The sequence below is a fragment of the Mesoplodon mirus genome (genome assembly GCF_964341445.2).
Source record: "Mesoplodon mirus genome assembly, chromosome: 7".
In the NCBI taxonomy this organism is placed as follows: domain Eukaryota; kingdom Metazoa; phylum Chordata; class Mammalia; order Artiodactyla; family Ziphiidae; genus Mesoplodon; species Mesoplodon mirus.
In genome coordinates, this window is record NC_138983.1 from 133,451,577 (window position 1) to 133,477,991 (window position 26,415).

At 50.7% G+C, this 26,415-nt stretch overlaps 1 protein-coding gene across 2 annotated transcripts in view; it reads left to right on the plus strand.

The window, feature by feature from the left end:
* Positions 1–1,910: 1,910 nt before the first annotated feature.
* DCPS (decapping enzyme, scavenger) overlaps positions 1,911–26,415 on the plus strand; it is a 36,793-nt gene continuing 12,288 nt past the window's right edge. Inside the window, exons 1-3 of one of the 2 annotated variants that reach the window (XM_082626616.1) lie at positions 1,911–2,140; positions 3,483–3,708; positions 25,772–25,917. In XM_082626616.1, the coding sequence (XP_082482742.1) occupies positions 1,940–2,140; positions 3,483–3,708; positions 25,772–25,917 (573 nt within the window). In that variant the 5' untranslated portion in view covers positions 1,911–1,939. The remainder of the gene's footprint in view (positions 2,141–3,482; positions 3,709–25,771; positions 25,918–26,415) is intronic. The other variant, XM_082626617.1, reaches the window with a different exon arrangement.

Consider the following 26,415-nt stretch of genomic DNA (forward strand, 5'->3'; position numbering starts at 1 on the left):
GAATATCTAGTCTGTCATACTACCTGAAGTGGAAGTGTCTAGTCCTTCTTTAAACTAAACTAAACAAACAAATAAATAAATAAATAAGTAAAATAAAAGGGAGAAGTTTTGAGATTCCACAAGAAGATGGAAGGATTGATGCTTATAGACTAGGGCTTCCCAGTAACAACCTTCTAATACAGCAATGTCCAGTCGAACTTTCTGTGGTGATGGAAATGTTCCACATCTGTGCTGTCCAATGTGATACGAGCCATACGAGCCATACGAGCCGTACGTGGCTATCAAGCACTTGAAACATGGTTATATGACTGAGGAACTGAATTTTAAATTTCATTTAATTCTAATTAATTTAAATGTAAAGTTACACGTGGCTAATTGCTATTGGATAGGACAGTGCAGAGCCTTCTAATGTTTCCAAACAAGCTGAACTAAAAAATTATCAACAGACAAATGCTTCTGAAGCCAAGTGAAGATTTACTGTTGTAAAAGTCCCTTACACTCTGCTGTCCGGTATTCCAGCAGGTCCTCTGGAGGGCTGAGGCTCCCTATGAGCTCATCTTTTCCTTGAGCCAGGCCCTCTTATGAGTAGAATTCTGACCTTATGCATATTCTAATTAGAATTATACAGTTGGTCCTCCAACAATGTGGGGCTTAAAGGCGCCGACCCTCAGTGCAGTAGAAAACCAGCTACAACTCTACAGTTGACCCTCTGGACCCGTATCTGTGGATGCACGTAGTAATGCAGTATTTACTATTAAAAAAAAAATCTGAGTATACGTAGACCCTGCAGTTCTAACTCGTGTTGTTCAAGGGCCAAGTGTATGCTTCTTTTCTTTTCTTCAGCTAAGATAGCAAAAGAGATGATTTACTGTACACATTACATTCAGCCGCAACTGAGAACAGAACTAGTACAGAGTGACACAGGTCCAGGGCAAAGGAACAAAAGGGGCCGTTTTGATGTGAGCAAGATGGGTCTCTCAAAGGTTGTCGAGGCAATCAGAACGGGCATACATGTTCCAGATCCACTGAGACAAGTTCTAGACAGTAGGTATGCAGCCCAACAATTTCTACCGGCACCCCTGGCCTCTGGCTTCCCTTGTTTCTGCTCCTGTGGCCTCCATGGGTGTACGATTTTACTTGAACCTCTGCCTCATCTTTCTTCTTTTGTGCTTGAGCCTGCGCCTTTGCTTCTTCCTCCACTTCGCTCTCATGGCGCGGAGGTTTCTCAGGAGATTGGCTCAACAGATTTATTTCCGAAACATCCCTTCCACTCTAATCAATGTGGGTGTAATTCTGATTAAAATGTGCATTCAACCAAAGTGTCAACGCATTCAGAGTCCAAACGGCGTCTTTTGGCTCCTGCCCCTGGGAGGCTGGGGCAGCCCTCTCCCCCTGCAGCCTCTCTAGCCCGCCTCTTTAGGGACTTGTTGCCTTCTCGCTGCCCTCAGCACCGGCCTCCACTCGGGCCGGCTAGCACCAGGGGACCAAGGGGAGGTAACTTGAATTAAAACGCTCGTTCCGGGGCTTCCCGGGTGGCGCAGTGGTTGAGAGCCCGCCTGCCGATGCAGGGGACACGGGTTCGTGCCCCGGTCTGGGAGGATCCCACATGCCGCGGAGCGGCTGGGCCCGTGAGCCATGGCCGCTGAGCCTGCGCATCCAGAGCCTGTGCTCCGCAATGGGAGAGGCCACAACAGTGAGAGGCCCGCGTACCGCCAAAACAACAACAACAACAACAACAACAACAACAAAAACCGCTCGTTCCGGGCAGATCCCAGTGATCAGCGCTCCGAGGCTCCCTAAGGCCGGAAGGGATGCGGACTCCGGCGCGGACCACGTCGGGAGTTGTAGTCACCGCCCCTTGGCGGAGGTGGGAGGAGGCGGCCGGGAGGGGCGGGGCCGCGGCCGGGTGCGCGCAGGCGCACACCTCCCGCCGGGCAGCATGGCGGACGCGGCGCCGCAGCCCAACAAGAGAAAGCGCGAAGTGGATGCCGAGGAGGTGGAGGCGCTCAGCACAGAGGGGAAAGAAGCGGGCGTTGGGAATGGAACCTCTGCCCCTGTCCGCTTACCTTTCTCCGGCTTTAGAGTGAAAAAAGTGCTGAGGGAGTCTGCGCGGGACAAAATCATTTTCCTACACGGGAAGGTACCATTAGGCAGCCCTGGGGAGGGGATGCGGGAAGGAGTGACCCAATCGTCGCCTCGGAGGCGTTTTTTTTTTTTTTTTCTTTTTTTTAGATTCTTCGGAAAATACCAAGCACATTCCTCGGTGGGGAGCGGGGAAGGCAGAGTGCACTAAAATGCAGGGGGGATAGTTCGTGGAGGAGGCAAGACTACCTGTGAAATTAAGGGAATTAACACGCGTAGGGCTAATTTTCCTAATTCCTCTTTTACTAAAAAAAACCCTAACATTTGTAGAGTGTATTGCCGATTCAAAATCACATGTTGAAGTCCCTAAGCATTCATCAGTCATTCATTAAACCTGTAAGATGCTAGGAACCCAGCAAGTGTTGCCGGACGGTCTTGCTCATCCAGGCCCCAGGTAGGGACATAGAGACTGTGGGAGGTCTGATCCTTGCTATACAGAACTCCAGCCCCAACCGAGGAGACAGTTTATGAAATTGTTGATTCACTTCCACATATCACGTGCTGACAGGCCAGCACTGAGCTGGATGCAGGGGACGTAGTGATGAAAGTTACCATCCTTGGTCTTCAGGAGGGCAGAGTATCTTCAGGTAGGCAGACACCGCTGCCTCTAATGCCATGTGCTCAGCTTTCCAGCAGGGGCTGAGGAGAGACTGGAGACCACCTCAAGAACTAGTGAGGATGCTGTCCAAGGGTTCTCCAGGACTCCTGGCAGGAGCTCTCACTTTTGAAAGCATCAGGGGGACCTGGCCGAGGCTTCCATGCCTCTCTGTGTCTCTCTTTTTTTTTTTGGCGGTGCTGGATCCTAGTTTCCAGACCAGTGATTGAACCCACGCCCCCTGCATTGGAAGCGTGGAGTCTTAACCACTGGACTGACAGGGAAGTCCCTGCAACTTGTTTTTTACAAGGTTCTGTCTGGTTCTCTCACCCCTACCTGTCTTCAGTCTGCAGCACCTGCTGAAGATTTTAGCCATGAGAACCTTCGACCTAGAAGCCTGTTGGGATACCCAGATTCTAGTTTCTGTTTCAACATTGACTATTCGTGTGACTTTGGGCAAGCAGTCTTCTCTGGACCTCAGTTTCTTCGTCTGTAAAATGGGGAGAATTTGACAGAGGCCTTGTGAGCCTAAAATAGAAGACAGCTGAGAGGTTTTGCATCTTTTAGAAGGAGGATGTGAGAGGTGCCACAAGGATTTGGGTTGATGAGATGCCTTCTCTGGGAGAAGAAACATGGGCGCCATCGGCTAGACTTCCCCAGAGGGAGGACTGCAGGGAAGGAAATCCCAGGTGTTGGGATTGCAGAGGCCCTGGGAGCTTTTACATCTTTTACCTTTACTCTCCAGGCCTCACCTGTGGTTCTGCCCCTGGGCCCACTGATGGTGTCTCACCCACAGGTTAATGAGGCTTCTGGGGATGGGGACGGAGAGGATGCCATTGTGATCCTGGAGAAGACACCATTTCAGGTGGACCACGTTGCCCAGCTCCTGAAAGGTAGCCCTGAGCTCCAGCTGCAGTTCTCCAATGACATCTACAGCACCTATCACCTGTTCCCTCCAAGGCAACTGAGTGGTGAGCACGTGGGGTGGAGGTGGCTGCCTGTGGGGAGAGTGGGATGGTGGGGAATTAGGGGGTGTGGTGACCACTCCACAACTGATTTGCATATTCTAGTGCAGTGGTTCCCTGTGGAGGAAGAAGGGGACATTTAGCAATCTCTGAAGAAAGACATTTTTGGCTGTCAGACCTGGGAAGGTGGGGTGCTGCTGCTACCTAGAAGGTGGAGACCAGAGATGCTGCTAAATATCCTACAAAACACAGGATGGGCCTCCACAACAAAGAAAAGGCAATGGTGCCGAGGTTGAGAAACCCAGTTCTGGTGTGATGTGTTTTGGGGTGGGAGTGTGATTCGTAGGATAGAACGGTTTCATCTACTAATTGAATAATAATGATTGTCAGCACTTACTAAACCCTTACTGTTATGCTAGCCACCATTCTAAGTATTCTACATGTGTCATTGTATTTAATCTTCAGAATAGCCCTATTGTGATAGGACTTTACATGTGAGGAAAATGCGATTTGGGAAGGTTAAGGAAGTTGTCTAAGATGACACAGCAAAAAGGTGGCAGAAAAACTGAGATCTTTAGTCAACCGAGGACTTGCTCACCACGCAGCTGTGGAACGAGCAGTGTGCTGGGTGCCACAAGATCAGTTAGTTCCCTGAAGGAACTCACTTTCTAGGGGGGAGACAGTGTGATTGAGGAAGGACTTGAGAAGGGCAGGAGTTTGTGGGTTAAAAGACAGTGATTTGGTTTTGATCGCAAGTATTTTTTAATTTATTAAGAAGAGGAAGAAGAAGAATATTCCATGCCTAAAGCCAGATGTGATGTGAGCTTTTCTCCTTTGGACGGTTAGATTCAGGAGGCAGCTTCGTGGGAAGCATGAGGCAGCCTGGTTGACCTTGAAGGTTCCTTCCAACCAGGAAATTCTGGGATGTGCTTTGCAGCCCAGGACAGTTTTATAATATCCTTCTGTCTTTATTTGTCCTCCAGCATTTAAGAACAGTTTGGCTTTACAGATATCCTGCCACGGTGTTTTGGATAGACTTAGTCTTTTCTGCACCCCCGAGAAAGGGTTCTCTTGTTGTCCTTCGGAAATATATGTGAATGCTTGAGGTGAGACAAGCAAACTTTTCACGGCTGGAAGCCCAGATTGATTGGTTCCCGTTGACGGAAATGGACGGCTGTGTTTGCTTTCTCAGGCGCTGACATTTAAGCAGACATAGTCGTCAACACAGCGTGGCAGAAGCATGACAGTAGCCAAACACTGTGGTCAAACACGACGTGGGGCAGCCCCCAAACTACAGGCTCTGGGGCCGTTATTCTGCTGCACCCCTTGCCCTGGCCTTACCCTTTTCTCTCTCCACCCTCCCCACCCTCATCCAAAATTCAGAAGGTTTTGCTCCACAGAGCAACCTTGTAGAACTCCCTTTCATATTATTTTTTTCAGCACATGTACTTCTGTGGTGCTGCACACAGTTGGTGGTGGCTACTGCCCCGTCTTTCTATTTTTGTCATTTTTTTCCAGGATAAGCGCTGAAAGAGGCAGTGGATTATCAAGATGACAGGTGTTCGTCCCCATTCAGCCCCGAAGATGTCTGCACCTCTTTCCCAGTGCTGCACACTCCTACCTGGGAGCCTCAGGTTTTAGCTCATCTTTTCCAGGGCTCACTGTCTTTTTAGTATAAGCACACAAACAGTGCATTCTACTCTTCTTTTTCCTACTGGAACTAGGCACGGCAACTTGGAAGGCATAACCGTCTGGCTCAGGGCTCCACCCCCATCCCTCTCTCATTTCGCTGTGCCTCCTGTCCCTGGATGACATACCAGATCAGGGGTTGGCAGACCTTTTCCGTCAAGGAACAGAGAGAAATATATTAGGTTCTGTGAAGCCACTAGTGGTCTCTGTCACATATTCTTTTCTTTTTTAACCTGTTTTTGTTTTGTTTTGTTTTGTTTTTTTGCGGTACGCGGGCCTCTCACTGCCGTGGCCTCTCCCGTTGCGGAGCACAGGCTCCGGACGCGCAGGCTCAGCGGCCATGGCTCACGGGCCCAGCCGCTCCGCGGCATGTGGGATCTTCCCGGACCGGGTCACGAACCCGTGTCCCCTGCATCGGCAGGCGGACTCTCAACCACTGCGCCACCAGGGAAGCCCCTTTTTTAACCTTTTTAAAAATCAAAGTACTGCTCTTATCTTGCTGGATGTAGGAAAACAGGCCATAGGCTGGATTTAACCTTCTGGCCATAGTTTGTCAACTTCTGTTCCAGATTTTTCCCACTCAGAGTGTGGTCTGTGGACCAGCAACATTGGTATCACCTGAGAGCTTGTTAGAAATGCAGACTGTCAGAGCCCGCTCCGGACCGCAGAATCAGAATATGCATTTTAGCAAAAACCCCAGGTGAGTCACATGCATACAAAACTCGTTGAGAGGTCCTGGTCTTTGAACACATCTGTGGGTGATGTTCACATTTATTTCTCCATCTCTGAACTCTCCGAGAACCCCAGGCTCATAACGAAATAAACACTGACTTGACATCTCCATTTGGTGGTCTCGTAGGTACCTCAGAGGTAAAATGTGAGAACTGATGCGCTGTCTTCTTTATAAGCACTTAGCACATATTAAATTGTAGCCACTGTGACTGTTCTGATGTGCTGGGCCCTGTGCTGGGTGCTGGAGCTTCAGAGATGAATGAGAGGCCATCTCTGCCCTCTCAGTCTTGTTTTGGGGAGGGGGCACCCCACAAGCTACTGTGAAAAGGGGGAAGTAAACCTCTCAGGGTTGGGTCACTGCCCGGATGTAGGGAACAGCGGTCCTTGGACGTTGGAGCCGTGTCAAACTCATTTCCAGGCCCCAGCAGCCAGGCCCACATCAGGTGTTCAGTAAATGACCCCTGAAGAATGAACCCACAGACCAGCCCACCTCTCTTTTTTTTCCTGTGGGCCAAGCATTCCACAGCCACGAGGTGGCAGCATGGCCAGGGTATTCCTTTGGCCTTGGTCCTCAGGCTGCTTGGCCCCGCCTCTCCAATCCCAGTCACTAGTTCATTTCTCAGCTGGCTGCTCTGATGACTTCTTCTGGTATTTCTCTGTTCTTTGGCAGACTTCTTCTCTTCTAGCCTGAGGTTTTGCTGTCTCCCCACTTACCCCTTCCAAGTCCTCAGCCGACCACAAAAGGCTGTTCAGCGAGGCCCTCATGGCCCCCCTACCCCGTTGACCTAATAGAGCACGGGCGTTGGAGTCCAACCCAACCAAGCGCTAACACTTACTGGTGCTGTTTCGTAGTTTTCATATATAGTGCAGGGGTCAAGGGGTCTGGCCTCCCCCAGCTGGGATCCTGGCTTTGCCATTTACCAATTGTGGGAACTTGAGTGTGTCTATTCAACCAACAGATGAGGGAGTGCCTGCTGCCAGGTACACACAGGCGAGGGCGTCAGACGTTACCTCCTTTGGGGTCGTAGTGGGGAAGGCAGACGGCACCAAGGAGATACATCGACACGGCCGTGAACAGGAGAGGGGCTGCTCGGGCTGGGGACCAGGGCTCTGTGGACACAACCCCCAAGCTGAGGCCTGAAGGATGGAAAGGGACCAGCTGTGCAAGGAGCTGGTGAGAGGGGCGGGGAGAATGCCCTGGGCTGAGGCTGCGGAGCGTGTTCTGGGGGAGGAAAGAGAAACAGAGCAGCGAGGCCGGTGGGTGGTTGGTGACTGAGCTGTGTGGCCCAGATGAAGCTGAGCAAGTAGCTGCAGTTATTTCCTTGTTAAATTAGGTTAGTAACTGAACCTACGTCAGGAGGGGTATGAAATAAATGAGACAAGAGAGGGTGTTTTAAGATTGTTTAGCCTCTGTCCACAGTGAGAGATACAGATATAGTTTACATTGTGACCCAGTGCAGATAGATAAATAGATGTGAATATAAGGTACAGAAAGAATTCCCAAAACAGTACTTACCCTTAGTGTATGGGACATGCTCTAGTATTCTCATCTTCATTCCAGTCTTTTCTGTTTCTTTTTGTTTAGATGCTGGTCTTAACCTCCTAAATTAATTTCCTCACCACCTTCATGGGTTATGACCCACTGGGATGAGGTATCTAAAGCACTTAGCACAGTGGCATATGGTGTGTACTCAGAAGTATGTCATCTTTTGTTGTTCTTCCACCTTTCAAATTATGTGATCCTTAAATGGAACAATATATGTGACTGGAGGGAAATGTGCCTCGCCCTGACCACGGCCCGGTTTCCTTTGTTCCCCCTGTAGCCATGTGGCAAATGTGAGGACCGTGTGGGCCAGATGGCAGGGCAGAGCCTGGTCCCCTCCTGCTCAGGCTCTCAGGCTTTCACGCCCTGTGGCCCGTCAATGGAGCCCTTTCATTGAGAACTCTGTTCTCTTACCTGGGGAAGAAGGGGGCAGATAGAGGGAGAGGGGTGTGACTCAGAAACCCGGACTGTCTCTAAAAAGGCCATTGTTTTCCCTGCTGTTAGAGCAGGGGTGGGGAATCTCAGGTTCAGAGCAGAAGGCTTCTGTGTGTGAGTGAGGCCGGGCCAGGGAGCAGAGGGAGCCCTGGGAATCCCATCTTCTCGTGGTTGCAGGGAACTCCCAGAACTCTAGCTACAGGCCCGGTGTTCTGTACTGAGGCAAAACCTGGGGCTCTAGAGGAGAGGCATTTTAAAAGGCCAGCCACTCCCATTAGAGTTTTCCTGGCAGCATAGAAAAAACTAAAAACAGTCCAGATAACAACTAACAATAAGAGTAGGTAAGTAAATCCTGCACTGGACGACTTCTCCACCCAGCTACACATGTCAGGAAGGAAGGCTCTACACGCATAGAGCCGGAAAAGCAAGACAAAATACTCACCCTGTGATTCCTTGATTCCGATTAGATCACGTTGAAAAACAAGCAGAACTAAACAATACACTGCTTGGGGATGCATTCATGCCTCATAAAACTAGGAAGACAAAAAATGAAATGATTAACCCCTAATTCAGCAAAGTGATCATCCCTGGCGGGGCAGGGCAGAGACTTATGGTAATATTTGTTTCTTGGGCTGTGTGCTCCATGCATGGATGTTCTTTTATTTTAGGTCTTTAAACAGTATATATTTTATATTTATGTACATATGTGTGTGTATGTAAAATGTGTGTGTGTATATATATACATATATATGTGTGTTATATATACACACACACATTTAATATTTACAGTATATTTCCCAATTAAAAATTAAGAAAAACTGGCAAGTCCTTGGAAGAACTAAGAATAGTCCCCAGGTGCATTGTAGGGCTCTGCCCTCATTCTCAAGTTTGGTTTCTAGTCACTGTTGCTGCAAGTAAAAGTGTTTGATTAAGGCTTCCTGCCTTCCTCTGGGTCTGGGGCACTAGCAGACTTTTGTTTCTGTTCTGCCTTCTGCGGACGAGGCAGCCCTGTGCTGTGCGGTGCCCACCCGGGACAGTGCCAGCGGGCAGAGGAGGGTGGCATGTGGCCTCCTCCAACGACTGGAGGACAGGGCCGGTACCAGGCTCCGTGGCTCCGCTTCAGCACAGACTGGCACAGGCCTCTCACCCCGTCCCCTCGGGTGTCCTCCGCAGCCCTCCTGGCACAGCTGAGCTGAAGGACAAGTGCAGTTTGAACCGTGACCAGCAGGGGAAGCCTTGCCAGACAGGTCTTGGCCAGGACTGCACCAGAGCAGGGTGGGGAAGGGCGCCAGCATCATCCAACACGAGAAATACCCCAGGCTCAGGGCCACATCACGGAATTGCTCTGAGACTCAGTTTCTCTAAATGAGAAATGAGGAATCGAGTAGCTGACTAGCCTACCTCAGGGGTCTTCGGTATCAGATGAGGTCATAAAATCATCATTTCTCAGCTCTGAATGGGATGCAGAGGTTAGTCGTCAGAATTGCTTGAGGAGCTTTCTTGAATACAGAGTCTGGACCTACTGAATAAGAATGTCTGGGGTAGGCTGGGGCATTTATCAAAGTCCTGCAGTCACACGGCCAGATAATCAAATAGCACAGAGGCTTATCTGGGTAGAGACAGGCTCTGGTACCACTCTGACCCAGCCTGGTTCTGCCTTCCAGAAGTAGCTACCATTAAGACAACTTCTGGGGTTAGTGCTTCTGGTGATTTCTTCTAGACACTTAACTGAGTAATATGCTTATGCAACTCTTTCTTGATTTATCAATTTTGACAGTATCAATTTCCCACAGTGCAAGATGAAAGTCTTAGCTCCTTTACATTTTCCTCACCCTCCCTCCCTCCTCCTCCTCCCAATTTTTGATGTTTCTATTATTATTTCCAGGGTTTTTTTCTTAATTGCCTTTGGAATCCTAAATATATCGAAATCTTTGGTCCTTATTCCATGTACTGTAGGTTGTATCACTCTGCTGGGGGAGAGTATCAGTGAGAAGCCTCTGGCCTTCCCTTCCCAGCACCTCTTCTGTCCTTTGCTGTCCCCCAGCTTCTCTGTCAGCTGTACTGTACTTGTATTTCACAGCTCCTAGGCAGCCCCGAGATCACGAGAGCAAACCACTTACAACCATTCTGTACCCGGACAGCCACTCTGTTTTTCACACTCAGTACAGTATTCAATTACGTGAGATAGCGAGACTTTCTTATAAAATAGGCTCTGTGTTAGATGGTGGTGCCCAGCTGTAGGCTAATGTTAGTGTTCTGAGCGCGTTCGGGGTAGGCTAGACTGGGGTATGGTGTAGGTTAGGTGTAGTAAATGCATTTTCGACTTAGGATGGGTTTATCTGCATGTAACCTCATCATAAGGTGAGGAGGACCTGTACTCTGTTTTTGAAATTACCTGGTCATTTACTTTAATAATTAGTTATGTATTTCCTTCCTTCCTTCTGGAAACACTGTTTCCAAAATGCTCTTCTCTTTTCTCTCCAATCTGGAGAGCTGATTATTGAGGCGTGCCTTGAGCTCTCGACAGACTTCCCTTCCACAGCTGCTTTCCTGGGTTAGATCCACTGTCTTCTGGATGCTGTGTCTTTTTCTTTCTTGCTTTACTCTTGTTTAGCTGAAGTACATTCTTAAGTACTTCCTCAGAAAGAATAAATGAGAGGAAAACTTTGAATCTTTTGTTTTGCCCTCACTTTTTTTTTTTTTGGGCCACACCACGTGGCTTGTGGGATCTTAGTTCCCCAACCAGGGGTTGAACCGAGGCCCTTGGCAGTGAGAGTGCGGAGTCCTAACCAGTGAACCACCAGGGAAGTCCCTGCCCTCACTTTTAATTTATGATTTGACTGAATACAGAATTTAAATTTATTTCTCCTCCGAATACTAAAAGCATTGATCTCTTGACTTAAATAAAGCACTGTTGCTAATAAGATATCCAGTGCCAGTTTAATTCTCATTTCTCTGTAGCTCACTTCGCTTTTTGTTGTCATTTGTTTGCTCTGTTAGTTGCCTTCTCTGGAAGCATATAAGATGTCTTCTATCTTTAGTGTAGTGGGGTTTTGTAATGCTGTGTCTAGGTTGGATTTTTTTTTTTTTTCATTCACTCAGCTGGGTACTTTTGGACCCTTTCAATTTAAAGTCTTATGTTAGCCTTTCACTCTGAATATTTTTTCTGTTATTTCTTTGATCATTTCCTTCTCTCTGTTTCCTTTATTTCCTCTTACTGGAAATCCTATTAGTTGTTAGACTTCCTAGATTGGTCCTGAAACAGGAGGGAAGGGTGCAGGGCACAGCCTTTGAAAGAATGATACAGCCGGAGGACATGACATAAACTGATTAGAACCAAATGGGTCCAAGATGGCGGACAAGTCAACTTCCATTAGACCTTGAGCCTCACTGTAACACATCAGCAAGCTAAATGACACACCCACAGGCGCCATGACAGTTCCAAGGATCCATAAGGATCAAAAAGTGGATGGTGGCCCTATTCCTGGAAATCCCCGCCCCTTCCTGAAATAGCTGGAATACTCCTCCCACTCATTAGCCTATGAAATTACCCACCCCTATAAAAACTGACAACTCCATACCCTCGTGCCTTTCTCGCCTTCTGAGATGGCCCACGCTCTGTGGAGTATGTTTCTCTCTAAATAAATCCACTTCTTACCTATCACTTTGTCTCTCCCTGAATTCTTTCTGCAATGAGACATCAAGAACCTGAGCTTCATTAAGTCCTGAAACCAGGGGTGTGATCTCAGTTGGAAGACTGTGAGTTTTGGCCGGGTTCCAGTTCCAGTTGTGTGGGTTCAAGTCCCAATCAGGGTCTTGGCCAGGTTCGGGTCCTGGCCACGTGGGTTCAAGTCCCAGTCTGAGGTGCACGGTTTCAGTCCCGTGTGCTCTTTCTGTTCTCTTCCTTTTCCCACCTGTCTTTTCTTTCTGTAGACTGGTAGATGGTCTTGATGTTATCCTCCAGACCTCCTAGAGAAGGTTTTCCTTTGGGAGCCACCATTTTAATCTTCTTTCTTCTCCTCTGATTATTTCATTTTCACAGCGTCTTGCTCTTGCTTCACAGAGGCCAAATTGGGTTGACCCTCTCTGACACACTAATTAGAATTGTTTTAAAAATTATCTCCTGACCCTTAAATGATCCCGTTTCCTCTGGGATCTGGTTCTGGTTGTTTATTTTGGTCGTTCTTTTTTCCCTCAGCTGTTTTTCCCTCAGTGTCTGGTGAATGTTAGTTCATTTGTATTTATTTTATTTAAAAAATTTTTTTTGGCCATACCATGCGGCTTGTGGGATCTTAGTTCCCCGACCAGGAATCGAACCTGGGCCCTCCGCAGCAAAAGCACAGAGTCCTAACCACTGGACCGCCAGAGAATTCCTACTTCATTTGTATTTAAAAATGAAGAACCAGGCTGATAGTCTAGTGAGCTGATAGGTAGGTCTGTTTCCACAATAGGCCCCTCTTGGGTGGGTAGCTGCCCAGTGCTGTGCAGACGGGGAGTGGGGCATGTCGGCCGTCTGGCCTTGCCTGAGTGTGCGGTTTGAGCAGTGTGGGCTCTGGAGCCTGCATGCTCTCTTGTCCAGCATAGCTCATGGGCCAAATCTGGCCTGCTTCCTTTTGTATGGCCCATGAGATAAGAATGGTTTTTACATTTTTCAAGAGTTGTTTAAAAAAAAAAAGAAAACTAAGAAGAGTTTTCCTACCCCTGCTCCAGCCCAAGGGTTAATATCTTTGGAGCACATTTCTCTGTTTTCATCTGCATTAAGTGCCTGCCCCTAGGATGAAGGTGGGCAGTGGATGGAGCCAGTTGGTACAGCTCTTCTCTAGAGGGGGGCCTTTAGTTGGTCCTAGTCTCCAGCGTCGTTTCCCGTCCTGTCCTCTGTCCCTGCTTGTTTAGAGCCCACATCCTCTTCTGGTTCCTGTGGTGAGGCTGGCAGTCACCTCCGTGTAGCCCATTGGACGCTCCAGGCTTCAGCTTCCTTCAGTGCGGTCTCATCCACTCGCACCCTACCTTCCACTTACTGACTTCGGAAAATGAATTGCGCTCTCTTATCCTCTGCTGCTTCCCTGCTCTTGTTCCTGTCACTGTTACGGGTTTGTTCCTATTTGTATGTCATTACTGCCATTGCCGTGGGTTTTTGAAACGGCCTGAGAGTCATTTTTAAATAGGAGGTGGGGACCTTCCACATGTGTCTCAATATGCCGGGTGGGGCTCTGTAGGTGTAGGGAGCTTTAGGCCATAGAGAAGTTACCCTATTGAGACCATGCCCAGGTGGAGCCAGTGTTGGTGAGCTGAGACAGACACCTTGTTTCTCCCAAACTCCCTTGCACAGAGCAAGTCCTAGGTGCTCATGCATAGTAGGTGGGGTGTCAGACATGGCCAGATCCATAAGATATTGAAACCTGTGTCCCTCTGACCTAGCGTTTCTACTTCTAGGTGTCTGACTTAGACAGTCACTCATACACGTCACAAAGAGGGGCCAGAATGTCCACTGCAGCATCATTTGTGATAGAAAAAATGAAAAATAAAACCAAAACCAACCTAAGTGACCCTGTGTGTGTGAAGGGTTAATAGGCATGGTGCGTACGCAGCCTAGGCTACAAGGAGATTGTTAAAAAGAAGGGAGGAGGTCTGTATGGACTGTCATGGGAGATTGCTGAGGCCACAGATAACCCCTAAAGACTCAGCCCTCTGGTGCTTAAAAAATAGACCTCTATGTACATGTGTTCACGTATATGTAAATTCATTCAAGAAAAGACTGGAGTAATGAGCACCGAACTATTATTGGTGTTTATGTCAATGCAAAGGATTAGGGGTTAGACTTCTGAATTATTGGAGAATATAATCATGTGATGCTCCGTTAGAGATTTTTTAGGACGTTAACCTCACCCCCAAACAAACCAAACAAAGAAGCAGACCAAAAGATTAGCCTGGACTGGGGCCTTTGGCTGTGTCCTTACTTCACAGCCTGAATGACCCTCATTGTATGGGGCTTGTCGGTTCATCAGCAAGTACTGCGTACCCCCAAATATGCAGACCCCAAACTCTGGAGATTTACACTTAGCTGCAGAGACATACCTGGGAGACGCTGGTCAAGAGTGTGTGGCCACGGAGGGGTGATGCTGGGAGCTGGCGGGGTGGGCCGTGCACAGTTAGCTCCTCCCACGCCTGGAGACTTGAAGGCAGAAGGTTGTTCCCGGTGAGGACAGCGATGTGAACAGAGCTGCGGAGCGGACTCAGCTAGCTGGGCTTTGAAATGGGGCCTCTTTAATGGGGCAGGGGAAAGGCGAGCCAGCCCACAGGAGTCTCTCTTCATCAGCAGAGGCCACCGAAAGATGGCAGATTTCTGTCTACCTTTCTCCCTGGGTGCTCCAGAGCTTCTGACACCAGCAAGCCAGGGCCCTCTCTGGGGCTTAGAGGGACAGTGGAATAACAACAAGCAGAGACTTCAAGATGGAAAGGTCCCTACCACCAGAGTAAAATCCTCGTCCCAGAATCCGGGTTCTGCCTCCCTCTCAGCTGTCTGACGGGCCCCGCTTGCCCTCCCCTGCCAGCTCCGCTCCGAGAGCCCTCGGGCGCGGCCTCCTCCGTGCCCCCATCTCCTCCTTCACCAGCTGGCAGCAGAGGCCTCTGTTCAGTCCTCTGTTTAGACTTGTGGCTTCCACGAGGCTGGGAAAAGCTGTTGCGTTCAGAGCCTGTTTAGAAGTGGCTAGATCCTGAGCTCTTGAAATGTGGCCACCACGCGCTCTCTCGCTCTCTCAGATGGGGCAAGGCACCAAGACTCTGCGGCAATCTTAAGGCTCGAGTCAGCAGAAAGTCAGCTTACTCGGGACCAGTGGGCCAGGGCGGATTACCCTTGCGTTAGCTGGTTCCACTTCAGCCTGGGCGGCCTGGTTCTGATCCGTGAGCGAAGGCCTAGAATTCCGGTAGTCGGGGCTCCCGGCAGGCGGGGTGTCCTGTGCCCTCCACCCTCTCGCTTCGCGCCAGCGCACGCAGGTGCCCTGAGACTTGGCACCTCTGCCCCTTTCAGAGTGAAGTAAGGAGATGCCTTTAGACCGGAAGTTGAGATTGAGGCCGTCTTCTGGGACTCCTGAGTGTCAGTCTAACAGCTCTTCGAGTCTGGTCCGCTGGGCCCCAGAACAGTTTCTTCCCGTGTGTGGGGTTAGGGTCTCGCCAGGACTGTCGATGGCAGCTCCGTTATCTCGCTAGATATCGGCTCTCATCCTCCTGTTCGGATGCAACTCCGTGGAGTGCTGTGCGCCCTGCAGCCGTCCTGCCACAGCAGTTCCCATCCCTAAAGGATGTAACCCCTGGGGCTGCATTCAGAGTCACTGAATTTGTGGCTGGGCCGTCAGGTCAGGTCCTGTCAGACCCTCTCCTGACCATCCTGGGTCTCGGAGGACCAAGGAGAGGGGGCGGGGAGGAGCCTGCCGGAGCCAGGGTCTTGCTAAAATCAGCGTCTGCCTCTCCTCTGTCTCCAGGGGCATCTCTGTGCTTTCCTTGAGACAGGTAATTAGCTGTTCGGAGGTTTGCTGTGGGGCGGCTGAAGCTTCTTTCCAGTAGGATCCCGACCACACCCTTCAGCCCTGTTTATCCTTGATCTGGAGGTCTTTTCAGGCCTCACTTGAGTACTTTCAGCGTCCTGCAGCGTGGGACAATGGACGCCCCGCCCCGGGCCTCCTCTTCCAGCCTCCGGCCCGCTCTCTGGTCTCTGTGACACCAGGGCTGGGGAGGGTGTTGTCTGGCCGGGGGAGGTCCCCAAGAGGAGGAAAGAAAACGCAAGTCCCGGGAGACCCCCCACCAGCCACTCCCCTTGCCAATGTTCTCTAGGAGTGCTCTGATGGGGTGCCCTGCCAGCCTGGGTCTGGCAGCCCATCACCCGGGGGTCTGCTTGGCTCCTGTGGACAGAGGGTGGGATGGGCCTCCCAGCCCGCTCACGCTTTGCTCTTGCTTCTCCCCTGCTCCCATGAGCCTGCACATCTGGGTCAGGTAAGTTGAAACCAGCTCATGACAATGGAGGGAGAGCAGAAGCCACAGGCTGGGCCGTAGTGATGACCTCATCGGGGAGAAGTCCTCAGCAGCGCTGGAAAGCAGGCTTGTTTGAACATGTGTGTGGGAAGGAGAGCAGACTGTCTGTGGTTTGCGTTTTCATGTTTCATGTGCAACAGCATTTTCCTGGGGATTTGGCTAAGCTAGCTTTGGCAGAGAGCAAGAAAGGCAGCTGCTCCTTCCTGTCTGTAGCCCTGCCTCTGAAAGCAGTTGGGCTTTCGTGTCTGGGTGGGGGACAGGGTTGGTTTTATTTGTTGGAGAAGGATGTTCAGGAGACCCTAATTAAGGGTCTTGACAGGCAGGACGGAGCTGTGTGCCAGCCATGGGCACACCAGCCTGCTCCTCAGGCTGCGGAGAGAGGGAGCGGCTGTGGACGAGGCTGCTATCATCTGGGGTGTGTTGGTGTGACCGTCCCTGCCGCCACAGCATCCCTGTAGAGAAACAGCTGCTGCCCTGAGCCCCACAAGGGCGGTGACCGCCCTGCCCCGGGCCTCCTTCCCCACCGTCCAGCACTGTCACGGTGGGTGGGCGGCAGGGCGGTTGGTGCCACCCACAGAAGTCAAAGCAGCCGTCCTTCCCTGTTGTCCGCGGGCTCGTCTTCATCCCTCTGTGCTCCCCTCCAGAGCCTGTTCCAGCCCAGCATCTGGCTTCAGCGGATCCCCTGGGGCCGCTCCTCAGGCCCCCGGCGCCGAGGGGAGCGTGCTTCGGCTTCCCTGCATCCCAGGGGGCATTGCAGCGAGCAGCGAGCATCACGTTGTTGGGCTCTTGCTCTGACGTCCTCCCGGACCTCCCAGCCTGCAGCTCCAGTCGCTCTGGCACCTCACTGAGCTCTTCGGTTTTGCTAACAGCTGTTCACGCGTCTCCGGGAGGCGTTGGAACGAATCGTGTCTCTCCTATCTGATAGGGCTGCTTTTTGGAGAAAGTAGCTGCAGCACAGGTTTCTTAGGAGAAGGCCTGGAAGAGGATGGCCCTGTAGCAGGGAAAGCACTATTGCATAGAGGAGTCAGACTTCTTAGGTTCAATCTCGGCTCCACCACTTAACTAGTTGTGTGACCCTGGGTAAGTTACTAACCTCCCTGGGCTTCAGTTTTAAGGGGTGGCTTATTTTTCTGTTTTTAATATATTTGTCATGAAGTGATCCGTATTTTGTTTTAGAAGATGTAATGAATACCCCAAAAAACTAATTTTAAAAATTACAGTTACACACATCTCCACTGCCCAGAGATAACGTCCCATCGTGGAATATGTCCTGAATTTCGGACTTTTTTCTGTGTGTGCTTATGTGTGTGCAGTTGTACACGCACACACTCTTTTACGAGTAAAGCGGCACATATTCTGTTGTGTAGACTGTACTGTGAGGGCCCGATACGTGTCGGGTGCTGTCTGAGGCACAGAACACCCAGTGCACAAAACAGCGTCTTTGCTCTCAAGGAGCTGATGTCCAGTCAGAGGAGAGGAACCGTAAACAGCAAGTAGGTCAAGAGTCAGTAAACGGCTAAGAAGAAAAATAAAGCATTCGAAGGCAGACAGAAGGACAGGAACCTGGGCTTCCAGGTAAAAGGGGGCAGTTCAAGCGCCCACCTGTTTCCTTTAAAACCCTCACGAGGGCTTCCCTGGTGGCGCAGTGGTTGAGAGTCCGCCTGCCGATGCAGGGGACACGGGATCGTGCCCCGGTCCGGGAAGATCCCACATGCCGCGGAGCGGCTGGGCCCGTGAGCCATGGCCGCTGGGCCTGTGTGTCCGGAGCCTGTGCTCCGCAACGGGAGAGGCCACGGCAGTGAGAGGCCCGCGTACCACAAAAAATAAATAAATACATAAATAAAAATAAATAAATAAAACCCTCACGAAAAATGGCATGAAAGGACTTACCTTTAAATAAAATTAAGCCATAAAGACTAGAGGGAGAGGAGACAAACCAAGGAAGTGAAGGGAGGAGGAGGAACTGACGTGGCAGGTCTGAGAGGGGAAACCTGAGCCAGCCGAGGGGAATCTGAGCCACGGCTGCCAAAATCCCCTTTCCCGCTTCACAGGACTGGTAACTGCTCCTTCCAGAGATGGGTCTAGAGAGTCTAGGTGCCGGTGAGGGTGGGGTGATGGTACCAAAACGTAGAAGGTTAAGTGGAAGTCAGCACATTTAGTGTTGAGATGACCCCTGGCCACCTTCCCTCCACCCACCTCCTTCTCTTCCTCATCGCTCAGAATGCTGCCTGTCAGGTTCCTACCTCCACATATGAAACTGGAAGAATCATACAGGGAATCTGACCAGCCCAAGAGAAAAGACTTAAGTTCTTGAGGGCTCCATCATGCAAAGGAATAGCCTGATGATCCTAAAATGAGGCTCCAGGTGAGCGCTCGTGTGTCTGCAGGCTTCCCGCCAGCAACTTACATATGAGTGAGTGGACAAACCAGGTGGCAGACTTTTGAGTAATGCCTCAGTTAAAAAAGAAAGGACAAGGAAAAGGAAGGAAGGAAAAGAAAGAGACTTGGAGGAGACAGGAACTACACAGGGAGAAGGAATTTTCAAAGACTGTCATTAATCTCAGAAATTATGGTATATAGAAAGCAAAAGAACAAGATACTATCAATAAGGAAGGTTTTTTTTAAAGCTCTTAGAAATTAAAAGTACAGCAGAAATGGGACTTCCCTGGTGGTCCAGCGGGTAAGACTCCATGCTCCTAATGCAGGGGGCCCGGGTTTGATCCCTGGTCAGGGAACTAGATCCCGCATGCCACAACCAAAGATCCCACGTGCTGCAACTGAGACCTCACTGCAGCCAAATAAATAAATAAATATTTTTTAAAATGCAACAGAAATGAAAACAGAAGAGAAGATGAAGAAAAATTCCTGAAAAGTAGAGCAGAAAGACATAGAAAATGGGAGAGAAAAAAAACTACAAGATGAATCAAAGTTAAATATGCAAATAGTGTTCCAGAAAGAAAGGGCAGAGAAAATGGGGAAGAAAATAATCAAAGAAATGAGTCCCAGGACTGAAGAACATGATTTTCAAGACTGAAGGGGCCTGACACTTACCCAGCTCGATGGATGAAAATAAACCCGCTCCAAGACCCATCAACACAATCAGGACATGGGGGACAGCGAGGAAAAAACAGGTCAGTACAAAGGTTTGGGGATCAGAATGACCTCAGACTTCTTAGCAGCATTGCAGTCTAGAAGGTCACAGAGCAGTGCTTTCAGACTTGGAGGGTCATTGCTATCCATCCGAGAATTCTTTAGCCAAGTGCTTAATTAAGTGCGACAATAGAATAAAGACATTTTCAGATGTTCCAAGTCTCTAAATGTATCTCCCTTGTACCATATCTCTGGACGCATCTTGAGTTTGTACTTTAGTGCCGTGGTTCTTTATTTATTTATTTATTTAATTTCTTTATTATTTTTGGCTGTCTTGAGTCTTTGTTGCTGCGTGCAGGCTTTCTCTAGTTGCGGCGAGAGGGGGCTACTCTTCGTTGCGGTGCGCGAGCTTCTCTTGTTGCGGAGCATCAGCTCTAGAGCCTGCGGGCTTCAGTAGCTGAGGTGCGTGGGCTCAGTAGTTGTGGCTTGCGGGCTCTAGATCGCAGGCTCAGTCGTTGTGGCGCACGGGCTTAGTTGCTCCGTGGCCTGTGGGATCTTCCCGGACCAGGGCTCGAACCCGTGTCCCCTGCATTGGCAGGCAGATTCTTAACCACTACACCACCAAGGAAGCCCAGTGCCGTGGTTCTTGATGTATGGTCCTTGGCCCGGCGGCAGCAGCTGAACCTGGGGACTTGTAGAAATGAAGATTCTTGGACCGCACCCCAGGCGTCCTGAGTCAGGTGGTTCTGATGCACACTAAAGCTTGAGAAGCACTGCTTCAGTAAAATGAGGACATACATGTGAAAGAGGAAGATGATGGATCCGGGAAACAAGGTACCCAGCACAAGAGAGGGGGCGAGGGCAGTGCTCGGAGCTCCCAGGCCACAGCTCTGCATGGGGCACCTGCAGGCTCCGTGAACACACTGTTGCTCTTGTGCCTGATGAGTTGTAACATCAAGAGGAGATTTTTATAAAAAGGGGAGTGGATGTGGGGATGAATTAGTGACAAGTTTATAGAAAAGAAAACAAAAAAGTAAATACTAACTCTGTATACCAAAAATTGTGCTGAAAAGGAAAAATAGTCATAGTGTACTATTCAGCAGAAGACAGCGTTTACATCATCCTAATGGTATTGATGTTGAGTACTGATTTATCCAAAATTGTGATCTGGTTGTGTTGTGAGGATGGGGTAGAAAGAGCGTGTGTGCACATGCGTACTCGCGCTCGTTTGGTGTAGAGTTGGTAAAAAAAAGCTAACTCCTGGGCTTCCCTGGTGGCGCAGTGGTTGAGAGTCCGCCTGCCGATGCAGGGGACACAGGTTCGTTCCCCGGTCCGGGAAGATCCCACATGCCGCGGAGCGGCTGGGCCCATGAGCCATGGCCGCTGAGCCTGCGTGTCCGGAGCCTGTGCTCCACAACGGGAGAGGCCACAGCAGTGAGAGGCCCACGTACCGCAGGAAAAAAAAAAAAAAAAAAAAAAAGCTAAATCCTTATCTTCCATAATGGGAGGTTAATAAATAATAATAAAACTGAAAAATCAAGGTGGAACAAGTTACAAAAATGTTTGTAGGGCCTCCCTGGTGGCGCAGTGGTTGAGAGTCCGCCTGCCGATGCAGGGGATACGGGTTCGTGCCCCGGTCCGGGAGGATCCCATATGCCGCGGAGCGGCTGGGCCCGTGAGCCATGGCCGCTGGGCCTGCGCATCCGGAGCCTGTGCTCCGCAACGGGGGAGGCCACAACAGTGAGAGGCCCGCATACCGCAAAAAAAAAAAAAAAAAAAAAAAAAAAAAAAAAATGTTTGTAATTTGGAACTGTGGAAGTACGAAAGCAAGGAAATGGCCGGAAGAGTTGAAAATGGTGCTCAGAAAGGAGCAGAAAACATATAAAAACAAGCCTCATTTGACTTTTAACCTATGTGCAAACACACCTTAAACTAAAAATAAAAACAAAGTTTGAAAAGCATGACGGATAGGAAAAAGCATGACGGATAGGAGTGTCAGGGATGCTCTCAATAGGTTGTGAACCTTTTTGAGCTGTTGGCTTTGGAGTTGATTTTTTTAAGAATGCCAGGAGGAGGGCAGGGTCAGGAAGTTCCTTGTTGCTTCTCTAGCAACTGGGAGAAGCTTCTGGGCTGGGAGGTTCCAAGTACTTCTCATCCTGGGCAGGTGGCCCCTTAAGTCAACTTGCTAAACTGGGGTTGGCAGAGAGGGCGCCAGGCGGAGGGTGAAGCCACGTCTGCTGACCTGCGCGGCTGGCACGTGGTGCTGAGGCTGAAGCCCAGCGCTGAGCCTCAGCTTCCTCGTGTGTGAGACATGGGGACCAAAGTCATGCCTGTCTCACACTGTCTGTGGGGAGTGAGTGGGTTCATATGCATGCAGGGCTTAGGACAGTGCCTGGTACCTCTGCTGGCAGTTAGCGCCCAGGATCTAGAGAGTACCGACACCTTTTTATTTAACTTCATATTTCGAAAAAAATTTTCAACCTTACAGAAGGGCTGTAAGAATAGTATAAAGAACTCCCTTTAAAAGCCCTTCACCTCTTGTTAACATTTGGCCACGTTTCCTTTTTCTCTCTCCACATACAGGTATAATAATATTTTGTTACTATTCGCTCTGTTATTGAAAAGTAAGTTGCAGATGTGGTAGCCCCTCAGTGCTGAGCATGTCGGTGTGTCTCTCCTAGGAACCAGAGTAAAATCAATTTTGGGAACTTCCACATTTATACAAAGCCATTATGTGATGTGGAGACCATTATTAAATCTTGCCAGTGTTTCAGTACCATCTTTCAAGCAGGAAACTCCCGCACACCCCCGTCCTGCCCCCGTCCAGGATCCAGTCCAGTCCCTAGCATCCTGTAATCGGGAGCAGTCCCTCAGCCCTAACTTTGACGCTTGGGAAGAGCTGTGAAGCCACTTGTTCCGTAGAGCGTCCCTGGGTTTGGGAGGAGGATGTCGCCTCGCGATTGGATGCAGGTTATGCGTTTTGTCGGGCGTACCACAGCACAGCCCAGGAGGCCCAGGGCGTCAATTCATCCCATGAGGTGTGATGTTCACTCCAGTCACTTTGTGTCCGCCTCTGTAATTAATAAGTAATCTCTGAGGAGATGTTTTTGAGGCCCTGAGTGGATGTCCTGTTCCCCAACGTATTTTCACCCGATGGTTTGAGCATTTATCGGGCATTGACTCTTGCCCAGATTCCTCGTGAAGCTCAGTTGCAGGTCATTTGGATAAACACCAGAGTTTGCTTTTGGCTGCCAGTGAGAAACTCAGCATTGGGAAATATATTGACTCTTTTTTTTTTTTTTTCTTCCGGAGAGGTTTTATTCCATTTGGGGCAAGAAATGCTCTTCCTGGGTTTAAAGTCTAGAAAGGCCAGATTCATTTTTTCATTTGTTCAGTATTTGTTGAGTACCTGCTGTATACCAGGCGCTCTTCCAGGTGCTGGGGATAAAATGAGAAAACAAAATTTTAAGGTAGACAAAAATCCCTATCCTCCAGGGAAGTCCGGCTAATGGGGGAGTCAGACAATAAATATGTCCTCCGTCGTCAGGCAGTGAGGGGTGAAGGAGGCAGGGAGTGGGGAGGTAAGGGGTGCCTCTCGAGTCGGGGCCATCTGGGAGCTGGCCTTGGGACGGAGGCCTGAGTGAATGAGACGGGGCAGCAGGTGTGAGGCCTAGAGGTGGGAGTCGGTGGGGCGTGTAAGGGGGTCGCTGTGGCGGGGGCAGAGACGGCCGGGGGGGAGAGGTGGTCAGTGGGCTTGGAGCAGGGCCTGGGTGAGACTGGAGGGGCAGTCCCCACCCTGATGCCAGCAGCGAGGGTCTGACCAAGGCCGGGCGAGGAGTGACTGGCTCTGGCAGGGCTCAGAGTGCAGCAAGGTGTGCCTCCTCCAGGCAGGCGGGTCTCAGGAAAGGAAGCAGGACGGCAGAAAGTGAGCAGTTGGAAAGTGCCTTTTTTTTTTTTTTTTTTTTTTTGCGGTACGCGGACCTCTCACCGTTGTGGCTTCTCCCCTTGTGGAGCACAGGCTCCAGACGCGCAGGCTCAGCGGCCATGACTCACGGGCCCAGCCGCTCCGCGGCATGTGGGATCCTCCCAGACCAGGACATGAATCCGTGTCCCCTGCATGTGCAGGCGGACTCTCAACCACTGCGCCACCAGGGAAGCCCCGGAAAGTGCCTTTTTATTTTTCCCTGCTGCTGGGGGGAGGGCAGGAGGGGCAGGTTCCCAGGGCTCTGCAGCGGGGGCGGTCTCTGGCCAGCCTTGGCAGGCGGGCATTCCCATCGGCTCCGTGGCTTTCCGGTCTGGAGCGGCCAGGGGGCCCCAGGCCGGGAGCCCAGGGCTGCCTGTGCATTGCCAGTGGGGCCGGGCTCTTCTCTAGGTTGTCCCGGCCCGTCTCCCCACCCGGAGGGAGCGCCTTTCTCCGCCTGCCCCGCCCAGGCGACACAAGGAGAGTAAGAGCCAGCATTGGAGGAGCACTTTTCCATGGGAGTGCAGGTGGAGGGCAGCTTCTAGAGGCTTCCCGTCTGCTGCTCACTGGCTTCTCACGTGCCCAAGGTTACACAGCCAGGATTTGAACCCAGGCTGATTGGTGCCAGAATTGCGTCCTTCCCCAGCAGGCTGCACTGCAAGGGCCAAGGTGCTGACATTCCATCTATTTCAGGCAGTCTCCTGTCTCCTGAGAGCTTGGTGTGCTTGACCTTTGACCTCTGGCCTGTGACCCTGGGCTGTTAGAGGGTGGTGGGAGTGAGAAGTGCCCAGAGGATTGCGAGGAGACTTTTGTGCCTCCCGTTCCAGGTCAGATCCAGAGATTCCTAGGAAGCGGGGTGACATTTATTTAGCGCTTACGTGGGTCCAGTTGACATGCCTTGTTTAACGGTAACGACAACTCTCTGTCGGTTTGATTTTACGAGCCCCATAAATAGATGAGGAAGCTGAGACTCAAAGGTTCAGTAACACCCAAGGTGGCACAGCCAGGAAGGGGAGAGTCATATGTCAGCCTGTGTCTCCATGCTGCGCTGCTCTGCTTGCTAGAGCTGACGGGCCAGGGGCCTTTGGTTCTACCGGGCGTCACGCTCTTGGCATTGCGCCTTCGGACGCCCACACTCAGCTGCTGGAAGACGATATGGGCCTTCAGGCAGAGGTGGAAAGAGCAGACTTCAGGGCGGGAAGACCATGGTTCCAGTCCTGTCTCTGCCCCATCCCACAGCGTGCTGTCGAATGAGCCTGGAATCCCTGTGAACTCTTTTCACCCACCTGTGAAATGAGCATGAACATCGCCTATGTCCTCAGACCTAGGTTGGTAGTTCTGAGCTGGGTATGTAGGCGACTCTGAGCATTTCCTGGAGTGTCCAATGCCCATGCTGGGCTGCTCCTCTCAGGGACCCCTCTGGGAGAGCACGTCTGAATCTAGAGTCAGGGAGGACTTGGGTCCTTTGAGAAACATCCCAACTGATTTTGAGACACCATTTTCCTTTCCTGCTTTTAAGATCTATGTTGAAGCTGTTGTAGCAGATGTTAAGAGAAATAGGAAAAAGGACTTAACCAAAACCGGGTGGTGTTTTACTAGGACCCTAGCCTAGAGTCTCTCTAGGAACACTACCAGGTTTCCTTGTGATGAAGACAGTGGTTCTCAACGGGGGGCAGTTTTATCCCCCGGGGCACTTGGCAATGTCTGGAGGCACTTATGGTTGTCACAACTGGAGAGAGGGTTTAACTAGCATCCCGGTAGAAACCTGCAGTGCTGCTGAACAGCCTGCAATGCACAGGGCGGCCCCACAGCAAAGAATTATCTAGGTGGAAGTGTTGATGGTGCCACAGTCAAGACTGAGTAACCCTGGATTGAAGATAGCCAGTATTTATTACGTGTTAGACATTGTTGTTCTCAGAGCTCCACAGGTGTTAACTTGCTACTCCTGCCAACCCTATGACATGTGCGCTATTATTACCCTCAGCGGACACATGGGGAAGCAGGGGCACAGGGAGGGTAAACACCTGGACTGGGGCAGGGGTCCCAGGTGAGGAGCGGGCAGAGGCAGGACTTGGACCCTGATGGTCCAGCCCCAGAGTCTGTGCCTTCAGCCGCTGTTGAGCTGCACTCACTGCTCTGCGTTAAGGAGGCTGCTTGGCTTTTTTTTTTTTTTTTTTTTTTTTTTGGCTACTCTGCACAGCATGTGGGATCTTAGTTCCCCGACCAGGTATCGAACCCGTGCCCCCTGCAGTGGAGGCGCGGAGTCTTAACCACAGAAACGTTTCATTCCTGTGCCTAGAAAATAAGAGGGAAGGGCTAGGGTTACGGGTGATCAGGGACCTAGTGACCCATCAGTGAAAACCGTACGTTTTCCAGATTCCAAGTGTGGTTCAGGTCATGCATTTAATGGCACAAGGCACCTCGTGGGAGTGGGTCGTGGGTGAACATAACTTCTTAGTCTTTGGCTCCCTTCACTGGGGAATCAAAGAGGGACTGGGCCTATCCTTTCCGTGGTGCCTGTCAGGGTCAGAGTGTGGCAGGACTGTGTGGAGAGAGTGGCTGATTGTGGCCCGGGCTGTGTTGTGTCATTGCAGACGTGAAGACAACCGTGGTTTACCCTGCCACAGAGAAACACCTGCAAAAGTACCTGCACCGGGACCTCCGCCTGGTCCGGGAGACGGGCGACGATTACAAGAACATCACCTTACCGCACCTGGAGTCCCAGAGCCTCAGCATCCAGGTACTGGCCGCCACAGCTTGGGCCAGCCCCACGGGTCAGATTCGGAGTGCTGTCCCCACGGCCAGTGTATCTTCTCAAGCATCTGTCGAGGTGGTACCAGGGGCCAGCGCTCTCCCACAGCACAGGCCATGGGACACAGCAGAGAGTACAGCGGCGCCCCTGCCTTCGTGGAGCTTACCTCCTTGTTCAGGTGTCAGGCAGCACGTGAATATATAAGTAACCACACAAAACGTGAGATTGTGAGCGCTGTGGAGAAGAATAAGCAGGATAGATGGCATAGACAGTGCTGGGCTGAGGCTGTCGCTGTTTCATAGAGGATAGTCACCTTCATCGATAAGGGAATTGACAGCGCTCTTGGGCACGCCGCCGAGGCACTTGGGGGTCTCAGAGCAGTCCAGTTCGTGGAAAGAATTTCTAAGTACTCTACAGTAGCCTTGATACGGTCTCAGAATGGCTTGCCCTGGCCGGGGGTCTGTGAACGGTAAAGACAGGTGCTGG